The sequence below is a fragment of the Panthera onca genome, chromosome D3 (genome assembly GCF_046562875.1).
Source record: "Panthera onca isolate mPanOnc1 chromosome D3, mPanOnc1 haplotype 2, whole genome shotgun sequence".
NCBI classification, from domain to species: Eukaryota; Metazoa; Chordata; class Mammalia; order Carnivora; family Felidae; genus Panthera; species Panthera onca.
In genome coordinates this window covers 14,747,931-14,770,286 of record NC_138350.1, presented here as the reverse complement: position 1 = coordinate 14,770,286, position 22,356 = coordinate 14,747,931, and the positions used below count along the sequence as shown (strand labels likewise).

The 22,356-nt window shown below is 46.0% G+C and overlaps 1 protein-coding gene across 16 annotated transcripts in view; it reads left to right on the top strand.

Annotated features, from left to right (window-relative positions):
* The window catches only part of CIT (citron rho-interacting serine/threonine kinase), a 162,206-nt gene that overhangs the window by 134,004 nt on the left and 5,846 nt on the right, over positions 1 to 22,356 (top strand). For 5 of the 16 annotated variants that reach the window (XM_081790713.1, XM_078435721.2, XM_078435718.2 and 2 more), the window contains 19 exons: positions 2,073 to 2,213; positions 2,646 to 2,753; positions 4,438 to 4,600; positions 4,878 to 5,042; positions 7,253 to 7,390; positions 7,942 to 8,122; positions 8,778 to 8,869; positions 9,404 to 9,508; positions 9,741 to 9,910; positions 10,636 to 10,680; positions 11,144 to 11,224; positions 11,355 to 11,490; positions 13,155 to 13,294; positions 14,691 to 14,783; positions 16,294 to 16,402; positions 16,500 to 16,628; positions 17,136 to 17,216; positions 18,922 to 19,000; positions 19,128 to 19,307. In XM_081790713.1, the coding sequence (XP_081646839.1) occupies positions 2,073 to 2,213; positions 2,646 to 2,753; positions 4,438 to 4,600; positions 4,878 to 5,042; positions 7,253 to 7,390; positions 7,942 to 8,122; positions 8,778 to 8,869; positions 9,404 to 9,508; positions 9,741 to 9,910; positions 10,636 to 10,680; positions 11,144 to 11,224; positions 11,355 to 11,490; positions 13,155 to 13,294; positions 14,691 to 14,783; positions 16,294 to 16,402; positions 16,500 to 16,628; positions 17,136 to 17,216; positions 18,922 to 19,000; positions 19,128 to 19,307 (2,336 nt within the window). The remainder of the gene's footprint in view (positions 1 to 2,072; positions 2,214 to 2,645; positions 2,754 to 4,437; positions 4,601 to 4,877; positions 5,043 to 7,252; positions 7,391 to 7,941; positions 8,123 to 8,777; positions 8,870 to 9,403; positions 9,509 to 9,740; positions 9,911 to 10,635; positions 10,681 to 11,143; positions 11,225 to 11,354; positions 11,491 to 13,154; positions 13,295 to 14,690; positions 14,784 to 16,293; positions 16,403 to 16,499; positions 16,629 to 17,135; positions 17,217 to 18,921; positions 19,001 to 19,127; positions 19,308 to 22,356) is intronic. The other 11 variants (XM_078435727.2, XM_078435725.2, XM_078435724.1 and 8 more) reach the window with 3 other exon arrangements.

Genomic DNA, 22,356 nt, shown 5'->3' with positions numbered 1-22,356 from the left:
CTTGATTAATAAAAAAATAATGTTTAAATGTTTACATATTTTTGAGGGAGAGAGAGAGAGAGTACAAACAGAGGAGGGGCAGAGAGAGAGGGAGAGAATCCCAAGCTGACTCTGTGCTGTCTGCCCAGAGCCCAACACAGGGCTTGAACTCCTGAACTGTGAGATCATGACCTGAGCTGAAATCAAGAGTTGGACACTTAACTGACCGAGCCACCCAGATGCCTCCAAAAAACTAATGTTTAAGTAGCAATTGCTATACGCCAAGTGCCCTTTTCATGCTTTGGCTCATAAAGTCCTTGCGATAGTTCTAGGAGAGAGCTACGTTTATTATTTCTGTGACAGTCAGTTAGATATCTGAGTAGCTCCCCCACGCCAGACCACCTTCTCTTACCTAATTGAAACATTTCAAGTCCCTCCAAGTTTGAGATGTTCTTTTCTGGTAGATTTATCTTTCCAAAGAGAGTTGCTAAAAGTCCACAGGGTATGAGCAACATGGGGTCCAGTGGGATATTTCCAGCTCCATTCTGGGCTCTGTAAGCCTCTGCCAGTTACCCTGGGCTCTTTGGATAGCTCTATCACACCACTGACACCCACTGACCTGTGACATCGCCACCAACCCTTCTGTAAGCTTGCGTTTTTTGAGTAAACATCTTTATATTCTGGCGTTTATCAGTGTTTTCAAAGAATACTGTCCTTTTGAACTTTTTCTTGTTGGTTTTGATCCATCCTTTCAACCACCGCGGTCGTTTGGTGCTCTGGTTCTGTGATCCAGCTCCCTCATGCACCCTCCCGGTCTCCTGTCACCTCGTGGAATTGTTGGACAGGTCCAACGCCCTGCATTCAGTCCAGCACTGACCCATGAATAGCCCCCATTTCCCTCTCTCTGGGAAGCAAGTAAATGGCTTTGAAAAACATTCCACTGAGCAACCTGTCACTCTTGTTTTTTATTATAGTAAATAAGCAGTCTGTTTCTTGGAAAGCTCACGGACAGTTGATGTGTTTATTCTAGAGAAATATTTTGGGCCTGGCTGTCACCAAACCAATTTTTGTCCCCAGCTCCTGTTTCTCTGCTTCCTGTGTAGTAATTAATGTTGTCCTAAAATAGTGGGAAGAAACTAAAGAGGGTAATTTGTGGAAATCACTTGCACTGTAAGGGACTCATAGTTCCCTTTAAGAGGTAATCTTAGCTGTCCCCCTGCGTCCCCTCCCCCCTGCATTTTAGGGGTTCTGGTTTGATTCATAAATTCTAAGTTGGCACACAGGCCAGGTGATCTCTGGCTGCTGACAGTATCTCTTGCTTTATGAAGGACTGATGGGGGAGGCTGGTGGAGGAGGCTGGCACGGGGAAGGCAGATGGGGAAGTGAGAGGGAAGCCCAAACTGGATGGAGGGAAGGAAAGAGGACAAAGGAGGGAGAGAGATTACGAGAATTCCTTGAACATCTGGGGTACGCCGGGCATGGTGGCACTGAGTATGTCACCCAGGGGGCACCTGGGTGACTCGGTTGGTGGAGCACCCAACTTTGGCTCAGGTCATGATCTTGCGACTCATGAGTTTGAGCCCCGCGTGTGGCTTGCTGCTGTCAGCACAGAGCCCACTTTGGATCTTCTGTCCCCCTCTCTCTCTGCCCCTTCCTCACTTGCGTTCTCTCTCTCAAAAATAAACAGATCTTTAAAAAAAAAAAACAAAACCCCAAAACCCCAAGGACAAATTGGAGCTTAGCTGTCATGGCAGTAATTCACAGCATCTCAGAGGGCACCTCAGATGGGCCATATCGTACGTACCCAAATGTCCTTAATTGTAACTCTGGGAAGGCAGACCACCAGCCTGGATTTCTTGTTACGGTGGGGATCCCGTGACTTGCTGGCCATCAGAGATTTCTGGGCAGATTCTTCTTATCGGTGCCATGCACCAATTTGGAACAGAAGACCATCGGTAATTCTGGAAAGAGATGATTTCAAAAGCCAAATTTGGTGCCATGCCTGCAATTAGTTTGGCAACAAGCTAACAGTGGGGGACCAAGCTGTATTCTCCGTGGTACCGAGACTCTGTCTTGGCCTTCCTCCCCACTAGCAAGCCAAATTACAGCAGCAGATGGATCTGCAGAAGAATCACATCTTCCGTCTGACTCAAGGGCTGCAGGAAGCCCTAGACCGGGCTGATCTGCTGAAGACGGAAAGGAGCGATCTGGAGTACCAGCTGGAAAACATTCAGGTGAGAACCAGCGGAGGGAATTGGCTTAAAGATTGTCTGCGGAGGCAAAGCGTGATGGCCAAAAGCCATCTGGGGAAACGGTCGCTATCTTTATATTGTATGTTATTGTGTGTTTCCCCCAATATTTCATTGGGAAACTTTCCAAACATTCAGAGATGTTGGAAAATTTCTATCATGATCATGCCCGAGATTCTAATATTAACCCCTGGCTCGTTTTACTTTTTTACCTACCTGTCCATGTATCATTCCTTTTGTTTGTTTGTTTTGGGCTGTAAGAATAGGACTGAGTAAATATTGGTGCAGTGTGGTTTGTGTTGAATGTTCATTTGCTACTATCCTAATGACTTTATTTTTTATTTGTTTAAAGTACCAAATTTGCAAGTATACTTCTTTCTAGGGCCAAGCTTATTTTTTTGTTTTTATGAATTTTAGGTTCTCTATTCTCATGAAAAAGTGAAAATGGAAGGTACTATTTCTCAACAAACCAAACTCATTGATTTTCTGCAAGCCAAAATGGACCAGCCCGCTAAAAAGAAAAAGGTGGGTCCGAGTGTTAGAAAAGTCGGGAGGTTTTCTCAGTCCTTATGATTCATGAAATACCGTTGTGAGAGATAATTACAGAAACATCCATGAAAACAAAATGCACATTTTTCTAGTTTTATGTTGGGTTGAAAATAGGTTTTGAGATCGTCAGAATAGTCCTTAAGGAAGGCATGTCATTATCAAGTCTGTAACAAACTACTTTGTGTTCATAGCCTTTAAAATTATAGTGCCTGTCTCTGTTAAGGGAGTGATTTTTTTTCTTTCTCCCTCTCTTTTTTTTTTTTTTTTTTTTTTTTTTAATAAGCAGCTGGATTGGGGGGTGGGTGGTAATAGCAGAGAGAAAGGTTTCCAGAGAGGTCATTGTACAAGACTCCAGAGGGATTAGCAGGTCACAGGTACAGGGCTATAGAGAGATAGGTCATGTGTGTGGGATTCAGGAGAAAGAGAGAGTGGTTCTCAGTTCTGTAGTAGGATTCTCAGAGCACATATACGGAACTCCAGAAGAGACTGGAAATCATCTAGCCCAGTCCTTTTGACTGGCAGAGTCCTAGCAGGAGACTGGGACCCAGGGAGGTGAGGTGACACCACTCCACTCCAAGGGTGCTGCGCCATCCCTTTAGAAGGATAATAGACAAACAAATGAAAAACTTTGACCAAAAAGAAAAGGAAAGGGGAAAAAAACCCACCCAGCTATGGACAGGGTTATACACAGATGTACCTATGCAGATTTTGGATCCACCCAAGACCTGCTTCCCTAAACCACCAGAGCCCTCTTAGGAGGTTTGGCCGGGTGTTCTTAGTCTGAACAGGTCTCTGAGGACCCTGCCTTTTCCTTCCCAAAGCATTCCCACCCTGGGGGAGCAGTGGCAGCCCCCAGTGACCTGGAACACCCGAGAAGGGGCTGGAGCGGGCAGTTGGTGCCCGTGTCCCCAGCGCTCTCTTTATGGTGAGGGACGAGAACAGCCTCCTCCAGTGGTGGCTGCCGGGGAGGGACATTCTTGCATACCGCGTGACTGTCTGTGCTTGTTATGCTTCTGATATTTAATCTTTTGTATTTTAGCAGCGGATTGTTTTCTGATTGTGTCATGTGATGTAGTTAGGGTGTTTCCATTTATTTTTGGTGGTTAATTTTTTTTTTTTCAGCCACATGATTCCCTGTGTTTTCCTTTTTCCATGTCCAGTACACGTTTTCATTTTTTCATTTGCTTTTTTTTTTTTTTTGAGTAAGCCCCTTGTTTTGACATCATTTTAGGATTCAAGTTTTTTGTCTCCTTTTTAAAAAATGCTCATCTCTGTGTCTCGTAACTAAGCGTCATGAGACAAATTCAAGGCAAGAGTGATTTCCGAACCATCCGTCCTGACTCCATCCTCCACTTCCATTTTTTGAGGGTAAAGACTCAGGAAATGGCTCTCCTCCTTGGGAATGCCGAAGGAAGGGGTGGTGGCCGTGCAAGCATCTTGAGCCCTCTTGTTGAAAATTTCCAAAACCCTATTTTTTTCCAGCCGGCTGGAACGGGCTGTGGTTCAGTCTCCCCTTTCCCCCTTCACATGCCATTTTTACTAAATCCGCTTACAGTGAGTATGCTCCTGGCTTTCATGGTCTGCTCCTCTTGAGTCAGAGTTCCTTCAGCTAAAGTGCCAGTTTCCAGGAGTTAGGAGATATCTCTGTTTCCATTGCTAGGGTTTATTTAGTCGACGGAAAGAGGACCCTGCTTTGCCCACACAGGTTCCTCTGCAGTACAATGAGCTGAAGGTGGCTCTGGAGAAGGAGAAAGCTCGCTGTGCAGAGCTAGAGGAAGCCCTTCAGAAGACCCGCATCGAGCTCCGGTCTGCCCGGGAGGAAGGTAGGGGCACTCTCTATGCCAAGTCTCTGGAAAAGGCAGAGGACCCACCTCAAGCAGATGGGTTGTACTAGTTCAGCATCTGTGGTTCTGGCCCATACGTTCTCAGTCCAGATGTCCCAAGTGTGAAAACTTCACAGCATCCTTGGTATTGCCCATTTGGCACGATGCGTGTCCTTTTGGTCTCGGGGGCTTGAAAGACAGCCCAGGGGCAGTCCGCTTGGTTTGGGCTTCTTGGTGACCCAGCTAACCAGAAGGCATCGGACTGGTCTCTTTCCAGCTGCCCACCGGAAGGCCACAGACCACCCGCACCCATCTACGCCAGCCACCGCGAGGCAGCAGATCGCCATGTCCGCCATCGTGCGGTCGCCCGAGCACCAGCCCAGTGCCATGAGCCTGCTCGCCCCGCCCTCCAGCCGCAGAAAGGAGTCATCGACTCCAGAGGGTACGTTCCCAAGGGGCCCTTGGAGTTTGGTTGAAAGTGTTTTTAATCCACTAAGAAAATGCATACATACGGTAAAAGTGACAAGTAATAATACTAAGGGATAAAGAGTAAGAAGTGAGTCCCCTGTCCCCGATGTCAGTTCCCTTATCCGGGGACCACCACTGTATTCTTCCAGCAATAGTTCATGCATGTGAAAGCATATCATATTATTCATGTATCTTATATAATTATACTTAAAGAGTATGAGGAAATAGGCATATTTTCCTTAGCCCTTTTTTCTATTAAAATATCATAGCACACTAAGCTATACACTGCAAAACACCTTTCTTCTTTTACTTAAAATGTTATCTTAGAGTGTATATTAATAATACATATGGCTAGCGGTGCCTGGGTGGCTCAGTCGGGTAAGTGTCTGACTTCAGCTCAGGTCATGACCTCACGGTTTGTGGGTTTGAGCCCTGTGTCGGGCTCTGTGCTGACAGCTCGGAGCCTGAAGTCTGCTTCAGATTCTGTGTCTCCCTTTCTCTCTGACCTTCCCCGCTCACACTCTGCATCTCTCTCCCAAAAATAAATAAACATTAAAAAAAAAAATACCCAACTCCTAATAACCGGATAATGGAGATTTTAAGTTGATTCATAGAACTTGAGATGCATCTGTGAGTGTTAAAATAGTTTCACACTCTGTAACCTGCTGTAATGGTTCTTTAACAGCTTTATGGAGATAAAGTCACATGCCATACAATCCACTCATTTGAAGTGTATGATTGGATGTTTTTTTATTAAGTGCATTAAGGGTGTACAACCATCACTTTCTAATTTGGGGACATTTTTTGGCCTTAACCTTTCCCTCCCCACAAAACTCTGCACCCGTTAGCAGTCACTCCTCATTCTCCCCTCTGCCAGACCTCTGGCAGCAGTAAGCTGAATAGATTTGCTGCTCTGGACATTTCATATAAATGAAATCATACCATATTTTTTGTGTCTGGCTTGTCTCACTGAGCATAATGCTTTGGAGACTCACCCGTCTTGTAGCATTAATTAGTACTTCACCTTGTTCTGGTTGAGTAATATTCTGTTGTATGGATAGCAGATCTTGTTGATTAATCCATTGATAATCGTTTGGGTTGTTTCCATCTTTAGGCTATCCTAAATAACGTTGCTGTGAACATTGTATGTTGTGGCTCCATATGTTTTCGGCTTTCTTGGGCATATACCTAGGAATGGCATTGCTGGGTCACACCATTGCTGGGCAATCCTAATTTTAACTTTTCAAGGATCTGCCAAAACTGTCTTCCAGAGCGGCTGCACCACCTGACATTCCCACCAGCAGTGTATGAGGATTTGGATTTCTCCACACCCTCACCTTGTTTTCCATGTGTCTGATTCTAGACCTCCTAGTGGGGTGTGAAGTGGCATCTCCTTGTGCTTTTGATTTGTGTTTTTCTTTCTTTTAAAAAAAATTTTTTTAATGTTTATATCTGAGACAGAGACAGAGCATGAGTGGGGGAGGGGCAGAGAGAGAGGGAGACACAGAATCTGAAGCAGGCTCCAGGCTCCCAGCTGTCAGCACAGAGCCCGATGCGTGGCTTGAACTCACAAACCGTGAGATCATGACCTGAACTGAAGTCGGTCGTTCAACCGACTGAGCCACCCAGGTGCCCCTCTTTCTTTTTCTTTCTTTTTTTTTTTTTTTAAGTTTATTTATTTTGAGAGAGACAGAGACAGCACAAGCGGGGGTAGTGGAGAGGGCGAGGGAAGGCAGAGAGAGAGAGAGAGAGAGAGAGACAGAGACAGAGACAGAGACACAGAATCCCAAGCAGGCTCCAGGCTCTGAGCTGTCAGCACAGAGGCTGACATGGGGCTCGAACTCATGCACTGTGAGATCATGACCTGATCCAAAGTCAGATGCTCAACTGACTGAACCACCCGGGCACCCCTGATTTGTGTTTTTCTAATGACCAATCATGTTGACCATCTTTTCATGTGCTTATTGATCATTTGCTTATCTTCTAGTCAGATCCTTTGCCCATTTTAAAATTGGGTTGTCTTGTTTATTATTGAGTTGTAAGAGCTTTTTATATATTCTAGCTACAAGCCCCTTGTCAGAGAGATGATTTCTAAATATCCTTTCCCATTCTGTGGGTTGTCTTTTTACTTTCTTGACGGTATCATTTGCAGCACCTAATGAATTTTTAAACATTTTCCTTCAGAATTCAGTCGGCGTCTTAAGGAGCGCATGCACCACAATATTCCTCACCGATTTAACGTAGGATTGAACATGCGAGCCACAAAGTGCGCCGTGTGTCTGGATACTGTGCACTTTGGGCGCCAGGCATCCAAATGTCTTGGTAAGAGAAGCAGTGGTGTGTTTGCCGTGGGCACCTGCATGTCTCCCCCTAAACAAATCTATCTGATGGGTGTGGGTTTTTTCCTTTAAAAATGTTTTACCATATAGCGCATTCATTTTGAAGCTTTTCATTCCAGTGGGAGGACGCTACTTTTCCCGTTGAAGGAGAGAGCTTATACATGTTTCCAGCTCACGTGTCCACCCCCTGTGTGCAAAATGCCTTGCGCTTTGCTGATTTCCAGCCCTCCCGTTTTGCCAGGCTGCCCTTTCCCCACCTTTAGGCTGGGTGCTGGCTCCAGCTGAACCTTGCCGGTGGGTCCTCTACACGCCTGTTTGTGGCGGCCTGGGGAGAAGCCAGGACAACTGGGTGGAGAGCACTTGGCTCTCATGTTTCCTCTCTCTGTAGGGAGGACCTGGCTCCTGCGAAAGCTTAGGGATTTACCTGGGTGATGGGGCTCGACCGATGGACCCTGGCTGGGGCTTGGCTGGCAGAGGGAGGAATGGTCCAGGGTTCGACAAGGTGTTTTCAGGTTGTTCACTGCTTTTCCCCAGAATGTCAGGTGATGTGTCATCCCAAGTGCTCTACGTGCTTGCCAGCCACCTGTGGCCTGCCAGCCGAGTATGCCACGCACTTCACCGAGGCCTTCTGCCGTGACAAAATGAACTCCCCGGGTCTCCAGACCAAGGAGCCCAGCAGCGGCCTGCACCTGGAAGGGTGGATGAAAGTGCCCAGGTATTGTGACAGGGTGGCTTGGGCTGGGGCACGTGCCGGCAAAGATGCCACCCCAAAATATGCCACTTTGGAACCAGGATTATTTTGAGCCAAAGGCACTTGAGAAACAGCAGGTCTAAGAAGGCCCCTCTGACCTCCCCTTTCTCTTCCTGAAAGCAGGAGACAAATCTCCCGTGTAAGAGCACCCCTCCCTTTTCCAGGAGGAAAGAAATATTCTCACCAGAAGCAGGGAGGCAAGGCTTGTAGACAAAACTCTGCAGATAAGCCTTGTTAAAGTAACACCTTATCTTCCTTTAGCCTCCCCATACATTTTAGTTGCTTTTTCATAACCACTACTCTTTGTTCAAGCTAGCATACAAACACTAGGCCTATCTACTTTTTGGGTCTTTATTTTCTTATGGAGATTCCCAGGTACACACACATAAAATAAAAACCATATGCTTATCTCTTGTTCGTCTGTCTGATACCAGTGGAATGCCTAGGCCAGCCACAGAACCCACAAGGGGAGAAGGAAGCTCTGCCTCCCCTGATACATGGACGGCACAGGGCACTTCCATTCCTGAGGTTTCCTAGGGAAGCGTCGTGGCTAGGATTCCCCCTCCCTCCTTCCCTCCTGAGTCTAAACCTTTGTTCTTATCCATCCCTATACCCCCAGGAATAACAAACGAGGACAGCAAGGCTGGGACAGGAAGTACATTGTCCTGGAGGGATCTAAAGTCCTCATTTATGACAGCGAAGCCAGAGAAGGTAAATTAAGAATTCAGGGGGAATTTCATTGCACGTGGTTGACCCAGGTCTCTCAGTCTTGGTGTGAAGGCTTTGTTTTTCCAACTGCGTTGCAAGCCTTCTACGATTTTCCATTTTTGAAAATTAAAAACCAAATGACTTCGCTAAAGGTTATTGGTACGATACTCACGTCTATAGGTCTCCCCTCTGAGGAACCTGCAGGGTGCTGCCCTGAAGATCCTACCTGCTAATACACCTTCAGAGAACTTCTGCCTCAGTCAACTAGCCCATAAATCCGCATCGTCAGCAGAAATTTGACTGTGCTACTCATCTGACACACTTTATTTTGTTTTTATCTTCCCTCTCCGCCTTCTCTGCACACCTTTTTCCCTCCTCCTTTGTTCTCGTGCGCCTCTCTTTCCACGCATACTCTGTCTCTCTTGCCTTGTCTCTCTCTTTCTCTCTCTCTGTCTCTGTTTCTTTCTTCCTCTCTTCTCCCCTCGTTCTTGTTCCTGTTCTTTTGGTTTTCTCTCTGCCCTTCCTCTTTGCACCAAGCTGGACAGAGGCCGGTGGAAGAATTTGAGCTGTGCCTTCCCGACGGGGATGTATCTATTCATGGCGCCGTTGGTGCTTCTGAGCTTGCAAATACAGCCAAAGCAGGTGAGCGGAAGCCGGAGAACCCACGGCAGGGGGTGGGGTGGGGAGGTGAGAGTGGGGGCGGGCACTGGGCTGGATGAATCAGCAGGGGGAGGAGGGGGCGCCCTCCTTGGCTCCCCCTTTATAGTGGGGTCTAGGACTTGCATGCCTGGGCGATGTCTGACACCTCAGGGCCATCCCTCCCAAGAGTGAGAGGAATCCACAGCGGACCCCTGCTCTCTGTCCCATCCCCTAGATGTCCCCTACATACTGAAGATGGAGTCTCACCCACACACCACCTGCTGGCCCGGGAGAACGCTCTACTTGCTGGCTCCCAGCTTCCCCGACAAACAGCGCTGGGTCACCGCCTTAGAGTCTGTGGTCGCAGGTGGGAGAGTTTCTAGGGAAAAAGCAGAAGCTGATGCTGTGAGTATGGAGGCAGGAGCTGGAGTCTGTCTTTGTAAAGTGGGCTGACTTGGGAACTGACCTGAGTGGTGGGGCCCCTCTTGCCGCCTCTCCAGGGGAGTGATGGCCGAGACTGTCATGACTGGGACTCTTGTGTCACTGAGATACAGGCTGTACGCGGTCTGTCTGGTGTCACACACCCTCCCCCTGCGGCCCTTTAGAATGAGGCAGTCAGTGCCGTTAGCCAGCTCTTGGGGCAGCGATTGATCTTGGTCACGGCAGCAAATGTACTCATATGGAAATCCTCTTTCTCGTTTACTCTGATGAGTTTATTTGCAAGCGCTTGGCTGTGGAGCAGCACAAAAGTCTGCCGACAGCCATGCCAACTTCGGGAAGGCTTTTCATAACCTTCTCGTACCTTCCACACGAACTGCTCTTCTGTAGGCAGGTTTGGAATCCTACTTACCCTTAAGATGTTGGAACTGTAGGTGTGCCTTGATTGGCATCACTCCTCCTGGAAACTTCCAAGATATAAACAGGGCTCCTTGCTCATTGGTGTTTTCTCCACCAAAGACCAAACACTGGGCTCCTAGTAAGCACCTTCACGGTTCACAACGGTGAACTTCTTAACCATGAGCCTCCTGATCGGAGCTTTGCTCACCGGGTGGACCAGTGTTTTGATGACTTATTTTGTGGTTACCTGTGTGAGCCTGTTATTGAAATCCATGTTAATATGTGTACAATAGGGCCGTGATTGTATTTCCTACGAGCTTCTGCCTGCGTGGGTTCAGGTAAAGAGATTCAGAAGCTTGCTTCTTTGGTGCTGACACTGTGCTTTGTACTTTTGCTGCAGCCTGGAGGGGCAGGAGCCTTCCATGTGGCTTATTAACCCTTTGCAGGTGGAATCTCTTTAGCCTCCGCTTATTTCCTACCACAGAAAATGTCTCTACAGCTATTTTATTTCTGCATCAAGCTGAGGCATTACTTTGATGCTAATTAACAACCACCCCAGAGATAAGCAGTACCATTCGTGTTTTGCCTTCTGAGCTCAGATCAAAATACGGGGCAAGCCAAGACCAAATGTGTGTTTCTGGCATTTTCAGGCGTAACCTTCCTTCCTGGCACCAAACTTCTCTCTGTTCTTGCTTTCATCTCTCTGGATGGTTTGGTCATGAACAGTTCCATCTTACCATGTCCTTGTTTTTTTCTTTTCCTTTCTTTCCTTCTTTTTTACATTTGTTCCAATACAAAAAGAAATTGCTTGGAAACTCCCTGCTGAAACTGGAAGGTGATGACCGTCTAGACATGAACTGCACACTGCCCTTCAGCGACCAGGTAGCACTGTTCTCTGGACACTGGCAGTAGCCGCCCCCTGCAGTCAAGAAAGAAAGGGCTCTTCCTTGATGGGGTTGTCCCCGGGATGTGATCATGCTTACGTTGTGCTTGTGACCTTCTCTCCTTGCAGGTGGTGTTGGTAGGCACTGAGGAAGGGCTCTACGCTCTGAATGTCTTGAAAAACTCCCTCACCCATGTCCCAGGAATCGGAGCAGTCTTCCAAATTTATATCATCAAGGACCTGGAGAAGCTACTCATGATAGCAGGTGGTAGGCCAAGGACATGGCGCTTTCTCTTCACTGTCGAGGGAAACTATCTGAAAGCCAGTGTCACGCTTGCGAAACACAAAGGCAGGCCCTCCTGCAGGCAGGTGGGAGCAGAAGCGGCTCTTTCCCCTGTGTCCCTGCTGGTGCCCAAGCTGATGGCACTCTCTGCCCAGATTTATTCCCATGGTGGCCAGTGCAGTACAGTCTGACACCCCCAAAGAACACTTCACCATTAAGCCAGGGGACGAGTAGGAGCCTCAGAGTCCTGGTAACATCAGACCCTTTGATGCCGGCGTCGTGGCGAGGTCAATGCCACCTTGAGCCATGGCCTTCTGAGAACCTGCCTGTTAGCATGTTGCCTCTTATTTCTGTGTGACCCTCAGAAACCCTTCATCTGTTCACTGGTTAACATTTTGCCATATTTTCTCTCTCTTCCTATACAAATGTACATGCGTGCACGCACACACACTAACTTTTGAGCCGTCTGAGAGTCCCTTGCAGCTGTGACCCCAAATTCTTCACCGTATCACCTACGAACATGGGCATTGTCTCACATAACCATGGCAAAAAAATTTTTCTCTCTTTATTGGCAGTACTATTTTTTTTTTAATGGAAAACAGTAATTTGCTGGCTCAATGTTCAAAAACATCCACAGTCAGGTCTTGTTTTAGGCGTGGCTGAAATAATATAGTCAGGAACTGGCTCTCAACACTTACTCTCTTTGCCTCTTTTGTTTTTCTGCTTGCTTGCCTTCCTTCCTTTCCTTCTTTCCTTCCCTCCCTCCCTCCCTCCCTCCCTCCCTCCCTTCCTTTCTCTCCATCCCTACCTTCCTCCCTTCCTACTTGACTTTATTCTTTAGAAGCGTTTTAGGTTCACAGTGAAATTGAGCTTAAAGGACAGAAAGTTCCAGTAACCCTCCACCCCCACTATCAGCATCCCCGACTGGAGTGGGACATTGGACATAACTAATGAACTTGCAGTGACACATCATCAGCCAGGGTCCAGAGTGTCCGTGAGGGTTCACTCTTGGTGGGTTTGGACAAACGTGTAGTGGCATGGGTCTACTGTCATAGTATCACACAGAATCGTTTCACGTGGCACCGTTTTTGGATTCAGGATATTTATCCCTCGTTGGAATGCAGTTGTCTGACACACTGCTCATAGTTAGAATTTACCTGTGGCTCCAATAACGTCCTTTCTGGTATTTTCCCCCTTGGTTTGTGATCCAGTCCCAGATTGTGCACTACATTTAGTAGTGTCCCATTAGTCTCCTTTAATCTGGAATGCATCCTTGGCCTTCCTTTGGTCCTCCATGACACTGACCTATCAGAACGGTCCAAGCCTGTCATTTCATAAAACGTCCCCTCTGTTCCTAACCCGTCCTCATCTTCACTTTGATGGGGATCATGTTTGAAAGTACAGTTCACATTCTGATTTTATGTCGGCAGAATTTTTTTTTTCATCCCAGAATCTTGACCAAGAGGCCAGATGTTTTCATTTTAGATCTGAAACTTGGACCTAAGCTGTGTACACAGGAGTGTCTGGAAAACTCTGTTGACCTGCATGGCCCCGCGTGGATGTTTGTGAAGAGAAGTAGAACTGCCATCCCACACCTTTGCTTCCCTGCCTCACACTGACCGTGAAGCTCTTCCTTTTCCCTTCAGGAGAAGAGCGAGCTCTGTGCCTTGTTGACGTGAAGAAAGTGAAGCAGTCCCTGGCGCAGGCTCACCTTCCCGCCCAGCCCGACATCTCACCCAACGTTTTTGAAGCCGTGAAGGGCTGTCACTTGTTTGCTGCTGGCAAGGTAGGCTCTCCTCAGGGCCTCAGCTGGCAGAATGTTCTTGAAATCGGCTCTTCCCTCCTTTTGAGGCAGCTTACCAATTTGACCTTGAAAATTGTATGTCTTCTAACTGGGCTAAATTTCTGTTGCTTCCTTTAGACACATGAAGGAATTTGTGTAGCCATGAAATTTGCACAGGCTTTGAATCTAAAGGAAATGTCAGAGAGAAAAATGAGAATTTAACAAAACTGAAAGGAAGATCCATGCTTAGAATGTGTACGTGTGTGTATATCTGTGTCAGTGTGTGTAGGACAGGGTCTCTCTTTTTTTTTTAATCTGACATGGATCCCCACTCCTGGACTGGATGAAAAATGTTTTATTACTAGAAATTAGCAAATTCTGATTTATGACGTTTATAGAACATAAAGTCAGTTCACGATAACTCCGGTTAATTGTTTGGTAGCTAACAGCATATTGATTTTGGTGCATAAATACATTTATTTTCTTCCCTGCTTCTTTAGGGAAACTTTTTTTATTGAAAAAATTAAGAGTATTTGTGGGTGCCTACACATGAACATGTCTAACTTTAATGAAATCTGAATCAGGCATTTGCAGGCTGCCTGAGGCCACTGGAGTCATCCTGTTGACAACCACTGACTTTCCCTTCTCAGAAAATGGCTCAATGGGAATCTGTTGTTTAGCCACTGAGTCAGCATTTACCCAACACATCCTGTGTCCCTGACTGAGCCTTCAGAGAGTTCTGTGCTGAGGAACGGAGGACCAGTGGGGGAGGGCTATGGTTGACTCTAGGAACCTCCTGAAGGGGCCTTGACCTTAGTCACTATTCTTGAGGACTTTTGGTCTCTGGAATTCTTTTCTTAGTCACTTATATGATGGTTGTGATTAATTGTGGCAATAAAAAAAGGGGGGGGGCAGAATATAAAGTAGGAGAATGGCTGGCCTAGAAAGGTGTTGATTTGAAAAGGTTTCTTAGAGGAATCTTAAGGGGCTGATAAACGACATTGCTAGATGGGCCCAGGATTTTCAGACAGGGACTGAGCAAGGTAAAACACCGTGTGCTCTGTCAGTTTTATCAATTCTTTTCTTTTTATTTAAAAAAAGTTTTTTAGGGGTGTCTCAGTAGGTTCACTCAGTCAAGCGTCCAACTTCGGCTCAGGTCATGATCTCCTGGTTCGGGAGTTCGAGCCCCATATCGGGTTTTGTGCTGACAGCTCAGAGCCTGGAGCCTGCTTCAGATTCTGTCTCCCTCTGTCTTTGCCCCTCCCCTGCTCACACTCTCTTTCTCTCTCAAAAAATGAATAAACATTAAAAAAAAATTGATGTTATATTCCTAGTTTTGCTCTGGAGCCAGTGTGCACACGACTGACACTCTTTTTCTGTTTCCCTGATTGCTTTTCAGATTGAGAACGGGCTCTGCATCTGTGCAGCCATGCCCAGCAAAGTCATCATTCTCCGCTACAATGAAAACCTCAGCAAGTACTGCATTCGGAAAGTAAGTCCTGGGCCTCACCTGTCCTGCTGTCCCCACCAATTGATGTGGAAAGCGTGCCGTCTCAGGGAACAGTGTGTGCCAGGTCCCTTCAGCCTTGGTGATCTCTAGGTAGGGGGAGAGGGAGAAAGAGACAGACACACCTGGAGGAAGCTTCAGAGCCTTGAGTGGCTGCCCTTTTCCCTCTCATTTTCCTTCTGTTTGTGAACGGCCTCTCTAGCCTGCCCAGTGAATTCAGCCCTTTGTTACGGGAGAAAGGAAGCTGGCTGATGGAAGAGACACTTCGTTTCAATTAGCATAAAAAAGGAAGGACATCTCTCTGAGAAGCTAGCAGTCTCTGGTGGCACTTATCAGAATTTATGTCAGATCCTAGAAGTTTCTTTGTTTAACCTTTGGAGAAGCCAGTGCTAGCTGTGTTCTGATGTGTAATTAGGGAGCTGATTGTCCTTGGAGCAGAGTGGTGGTGATGGTGACTGCCGTGTGGACAAGGTGCACATTGGATCATTTGCCTCACTTCCTGAGACTGGCCGTTGTCCCTAGGCTAGGAAAGCGCCACCTGTAGTAAGCCTGCTTTATTTCAGGTGTCTTCACGATTAGTCTCAGAAGTGAAATGACTGATGGGTGAACATACATAGAGGTCATTCTGTGTTAGGGAAATAGTTTCATCCTGGGTGGGCTGTTCGTCCACCATCCAGAAACTGAGCTGGTTATTATATACTTTCCACAACAGTTCTGAAATGCAGGGGTGGTAATCCTCAATCTTCAGGTTAGACAATTGAGGCTGGCTTGAGATCCTGTTACAAAGTTGAGACCAAAACTGAAGTTTGATTTTTCCCTGCCATTTCACTGTGTCATGCTGCCTAAAAGTTTCCTCATACTTAGCAGGTGATCAGAAATATTCAGTGATGATAGTGTGGATTGTGAGCTTGAACTGTTAGCTTTAGGAGATTTCTCAGAAATCATTGCTTCCCTGTAATTCTTGGCTACCGTTTTGAATAAGCATGCCTAGGTTTTTTTTACTATTAGGACTGGCCTGAAAACAAGTGGAAGTAATTAGAAAGCCCATCACTAATGGAGATGACAACAATGATGATGAGAATAATCATATAGGTGATACAGGTTCACGTTAGAAACTTAGCTTACCAAAAGAAGGAAGCTTAAAACCACTCCCTCTAACCCTGTTTTCTCCAGTTCTTTTCCTCAGATAAGAATTTGTATTTTTAAAGATCTGTTTTTGCAACCTTTTCGTTGAAATGGTGTTTCTGACTCTTTGGCTGCCATTTGACCTTATTTTCTTGGTCTGGGGTTGCAGAGAACTCAGAGGTAGCAAAGGGATTATCAGCCCTCGTGGGGGACATGAAAGGATGGAGTGTGCTTTGTGTGGCTGAGAACGTGAATAAGTCCAGAGGTGACCGTCTCCAAGGCGTGGTTAGTTGAGGCGGAAATGGAATAGCAGTGGAAATGGGGCTGCCCTGTGTTAACTCACATCATTTTCTTCTACCCTCTGTCTCAGGAGATAGAGACCTCAGAGCCCTGCAGCTGCATCCACTTCACCAATTACAGTATCCTTATTGGAACCAATAAATTCTACGAAATTGACATGAAGCAGTACACGCTTGAGGGTAGGGCCCAAGTCCTCCCCCCAGCCCGCACTCTGCTCCAGCCTTGCCACCAACACTAGCTCATTCCTGAAGCCCCGCTTCTCGCCTGACTTTACAGAATTCCTGGATAAGAATGACCATTCCTTGGCGCCTGCTGTGTTTGCCTCCTCTTCCAACAGTTTCCCTGTCTCAATCGTGCAGGTGAACGGCGCAGGGCAGCGGGAGGAGTACCTGCTCTGCTTCCACGGTGAGTCAGGGCTTCCCGCCCGCCACTGGTCTGATGGCTCGCAGACGCCAGGAGCCCCAGACCCTACCAGCACCCTTGCCTGGTCCAGCTCTCTCATATTCTCTCCTGAGAGCAGCCACTTCTTTCCTTCTCTGCCCCTTCTTTCTCTCCCTTTCCTTTCTCTTTTTTCCCTTCCTTCTTTCTTGCATTTTCTTGTGATGTTTCTCTTCATTCTTTTTCATTTCCCCCCTTCTTCCTATCTCTGGGTCTTTCTGTCTGTTCCTCCTTGTGTCTGGGTCTCTCTTTCTCCTTTTCCTCCTCCTTTTGCCTCTTATTTTCTGTCTCTTCCACTTTCCTTTAACACATCTCTGAGAGATGTGACTCAGCAAAGGTCTTCAGGTTTTAATGATCCAGTTAAATCTGGCTGGTGGTCCCCTGGGTTCAATCCCTTATTCTTCTATCAAAGTATGTGTCGTTGATACTGATGCCTCTGGCTGTGCTGATGCCCCGGGCTCCAACTCCTTGCAGAATTTGGGGTGTTCGTGGATTCTTATGGAAGACGTAGCCGCACAGATGATCTCAAGTGGAGTCGCTTACCTTTGGCCTTTGGTAAGTGATGCAAGGTATGGAGGGTTCTGTTCTGCCAGCAGCTGGTGTCCTAGGAAAAAATTGCAGGTGGACTCCTTTTTGGGTTAAGCACTATGCTTATGGATTGCATTAGACACCAAGCGCCACAGGTGAGAGTCACCTGAAGAAGTGTTCAGGGCAAAGATTCTGATGAAGAACCGCATAAGCCAAGGCCAGTGGCCTTGTGAAATATCTGTTAGGCTCTCATGACAGAAAGGAGAGCATTGCCTGTGAATTTAAATCATTTCAAAGGCTGCAGAGTATCCCATGGCATAGCTGAACACCTGTCAGTTTAATCAGTTCTGATTAGGCAGAGCAGGTAGATCATGCTCATTCTTTCTGTAAGCATAAACATTGCTATGATGAACATCTTACACTGATCTTTGCACACTTGTCAAATAGTACCTGCTGCTCATAAGCCCTCAAAGTGGAGCTGCTGGGTCAAAGCATAAGCACACACCTACGTGCAAATATGTACATACATGTCTGTGTGAATGTTCTGAAATGCCGTTATGGTTGAAATACCTGTCGAGGCTATTTGGTTTATCTATTGCTGCATAACAAGTTCCAAAACTTGTTACGGACAAGACAACAACAACTTGTCATTGCCTAAGATGCTGAGGCTGGACTGGATAGTTCTGCTTCATGTGGTTCCAGTGGGGGCACTGGGATAAGTAGGAAGTCCAAAATGGCCTCACAAAATGGCAGGCAATTGGTATAATTGTTGGGGACTCAGCTTGGGCTGGTGGCTGGAGGTCTCAGTTCCTCTCCACGTGGGCTTCTTCCAAGAATGCAGAAGTGCAAGCTGGCAGGCCTTCTTGCTACCACCACATCCTACTGGTTAAAGCAGCCACAGGGTCAGCCTAGATTCAAGGGAAGGAGGCTCTATCCACCAGGGCCTGAGTACCAGGAGGCATGACTAACAGTCTAATACCAAAGTCCTAGTTTACTGAAAGGAATGGTAGTGATAATCTCCTTTACTTTTAAGACAGAAAAAGATCTCATCATATCCTAGAGTTTCAGTGACACTATGATATAGATATATAGTATTAAGGCCAGAAATATTTAATTATCTATGAACCCAATCTTTAATGTTTTTTGAAAACATATACAATGAAACACTTTAAAAAGGTATACAATGAAAAGCCTCAGCCAAATAACCTGTCTCCCTAATTCTCCATTCCCTCTCCCCCAAAGGGGGAAAAAATACTTCTTTGCGTTTCTTATCCTTCCAGTGCTTTGTGCAAATACAGACGCATAAGAAAATATATTCTTATCTACCCCCCAACACACTTTAAAAATGCTTTTTGTTTAAATCAGTATGGTGACACACTTTACACATTCTGAATCTTGCTTTTCACACTAAGTAAAATTGTACACTTCAGGTTTTTTTTATGTATCAGTACATAGAGAGCTTCCTGCAGGTTTTACAACTATGCAGAATTCCATAGATGTACCATAATTTAACTGACCCCCTATAATGTCCCCTTGAGTTGGTTCCCATCGTCTGCTCTGAAAACATGGCAATGCGTATACTTGAACATGCCTCATTATGTTGGCACATGGATGTATGTGTAGGATAAATCCCTTTACGTGGGACTGCTAGGTCCAAGGTGGCCTTGCAGCCTGGTTTTGAGTTTCTCTTTTAACCCTTCCTTGCCCATGCTCTTCTGTGGTGGCCATGCAGCCTACAGAGAACCCTATCTGTTTGTGACCCACTTCAACTCACTAGAAGTAATTGAGATCCAGGCACGCTCTTCTCTGGGGTAAGCATTGCCCTTTCAGACTTTGAAAACCTCGGCGGTTGGGGCTTGGGGCCAAGTGTGTGTTTCTTTCCATTCCATCTAGCAACGGAGATAACCTGAATGTAAACTCTTATCTGGAACTCCACAGGACCCCTGCCCGAGCGTATTTGGAAATCCCGAACCCACGCTACTTGGGCCCTGCAATTTCCTCAGGAGCGATTTACCTGGCGTCCTCATACCAGGATAAATTAAGGGTTATTTGCTGCAAAGGAAACCTTGTGAAGGAGTCCGGCACTGACCACCACCGGGGCCCCTCCACCTCCCGCAGGTACAACACTTCTCCATTACAGGAGGCAGAGTGTTTTTCTGTAAGATAGCAGGAAATTTTGCTAAACTGGTCAAAGGTTTCCCAGTCTTCAAGCTCAAGCCACTCATTTCTTTGGGATCTATAGCACTAAAGTGCCCTTTACAAGCATCAGAATTTTTAAATGCCCCCTTGGAAAAAGGTGGAAGGAAATGTCTGGTCTTTCTCTGTTGAGTTTTTTAGTGGCACTAGAATCGATCATGAATTGTGCATTCACTGCTTAGCAGATACTCTGCCATGCTACTTGGGCTTGCTGCAGGAGGTATGGTGCTGAAGAACCAGATGCAGTCCCTCCCCGATAGAGCCCAGTGGGAGAGAGGCCATGATGAGCAATCAGGCAATTATAGCCTAGCTTAGAAGGATGGGCCTCTGACTGGGGTAGTTTAACGCACCACGGGAGCCCAGAACAGGGTTCCTAGCTTGGACTTGGGGGCCAGGGAAGATTTCCCAGAAGAAATAACACCATCCGTATGGGCCATGCTTTCCTCTTTCTTTGCATGTCTTCTAATTTTTTGTTGGGAGGCTGAACATTTCAAATACTATAATGTGGCAACTCTGGAAATCAGTTCCCCAACTCTCCCCCGTTTTGGTTGTTGCTGTTTTTGGTGTTATTTTTTTAATGTTTATTTATTTATTTTGAGGCGGGCAGGCAGAAAGAGGGAGAGAGAATCCCAAGCAGGCTCTGCACAGACAGTGCAAAGCCTAATGCCGGACTTGAATTCATGAACCAAGAATTCATGACCTGAGACAAAATCAGGAGTTGGCTGCTCATCCGACTGAGCCACCCAAGGGCCCCTGTTGTTGCTGTTTATTGAGTGACTCTCCTGGACTAAATCTGTAAAGTCTGTATTCTTTGTTATGTGGGGCTGGCCATTCAAGTTTCTGCTTGGTTAGGTTATCAGCTAATGACAGGGCAGAGATTTTGTTCAATGCATTGAATCAGTAAGTCTCTCACCTTTTGCTTAGGGTTTGTGTGTGTGTGTGTGTACACGTGTGTGTTGGGCACACCTTCAATGCTCAAAGTCAGCCAAAATTGAGAACTGAAGCCTTCTCAGGTTTTTCCTGTGTGCGTGGCCTTCTAAATCCCTATGAATATAAGGGACCATTTCAAAATGCCTTGCAGACATCTTATTTCCAGATTTCCTTTTGAGTGTTTTGGCCAGCCTCTTCCCCAACTGGTAGCACTCCCTCAGGTATTTGGCAGATTAAACACTTGCTGTTGATTGTTCTTGATAAACATCTGGGAATAGGGCTTTTCTCATGAGCAAGCCCTGACTTGGGTCAAGGAAAAAGCCCCGAGAATGGTCTTTTCTGGGGAGTAGCCATGCAGGTCAGACTGTTTTCTGGGGATGGGGCTTTTTGGGGAGTTTCGATCCTGATCTCTCTCCAGAGGCTACTCTTACAGGGCTCTTAGTTTCAAAACTGCAGCTCTGGGGAGAAAGGGGGGAGAACTAGGTCACATTAACATGTCACAAAACTTGTTCTTACTGGGATTATCAGTTATTTTTCTTGCATAAATGCCCTTGCTGTTAGAGTTCTTACAAGTCTGGTTAATTTCCAGAGTTCTGAAAAGTTGATTTTGACGGCTGTTGCCAGTGTTCTTGTTGCTTTTATGGAGGAACGGGTGTTCGGCGATCCTTGCTGTACCATTCTGGAAGTGCTTTTCCTCTTTTTGATACAGGTGGTAGCGCAGCACACATTCTTGTACCTAATGTTCCTTGGAGACTGCTCCACGTTGGCATCAGAAGTATTCTTCATTGTTGTTTTTATGCCTACATAGCATTCCTTCATGTGACCTTGATTTATTTAACTGCTTTTTTATCAATGGATTTTAGGGTTATTTACAGACTGTTGCTACAGTAAATTAAATGATTTTGTGCTTCTGTCATTTTGCATGCTTAGGAATCTATCTGTAGGATAAATTCCTAGAAACAAAATTGACGGGTGACATCAGACATCCGTTTGTAATTTTGATAGATCTTGCTGAAAATTCCTCCCTGAAGGCCAGATCCATCTGCAATCCCATCAGCAGTGCATGGAAGCGGGACTGACCTGGTCTTGACACAGAGGGCTGTGAGCCAGATCCAGGTCGATGTGGAGCTTTGATGTATATAACTTTAAGATCTTGGTCTGCAAATAAATTCTGAGATTATTTAACCCAAGGGGAATATTTAACTGACCTAGGATTTAAATTTTTCTGGAATGGTATGTCTACTCTGTAAAGAATTACATGGATCCCCTACCATGTGCTAGACCAATGTCTGGAGCTGGGGATCCACAGATGAAGACGTGTTTTTATTCTCAAGGGACTTAGTTCCTCCACCACATTGTCTCTAATATTAAAAAATGCTTAGATCTTGAAAAAAATCATAAATTTAATATTCTGAGACTATGTCCTAATGAATAGTTTTTCTTCTATTGAAATATAAGAGTTAGTCTGAATTTTTGGTCAGTGTGGTTTTAGTCCCAGGCACTTGCTAGAAAATCAGAAGTGCCAAATAACCAGCGGTTCCTAACTCTTTTGGCTTGACCCTGCCTCAGAAGGAACTGTTCAAAGGGCTACAGTTCTGTCCTGAAACGTCCAGATTTTCTTTAAGTAGTTTCCAAGTCATGCCAAGAACAAATCAAAGTACCATAATTAGATTTTTTTTTTTTCTCCACTGCCTCACTAATTAGATGGCAGGCACCTTCCTTCTGAGACTATATGGTGTCTCTGTAAGAAGTTGCTTATTCCTGTGGTTGGAAATGGTTCCGGTTCCTTTGAACAAGAGGCAGAAATAATGCTGTTGCTTTCCTGCTGTTGCCAGGCACGTGTGGAAAATCAACAGTCTTTGGTTGTCTCTTGGCTTATAAAATGATCTTTTTATGCAGACTGCTTTGGCAGGTCAGAATGTAGAAGCCCAGCTTGGCTGAATATGATTCACTGCAGGCCTCATTGCCCTGGTCTGTTTAGCAAAGCAAGAAATGAAACTCTTTGCAAACAAAACAAAAACAAAAAAACATAAAATTGGCA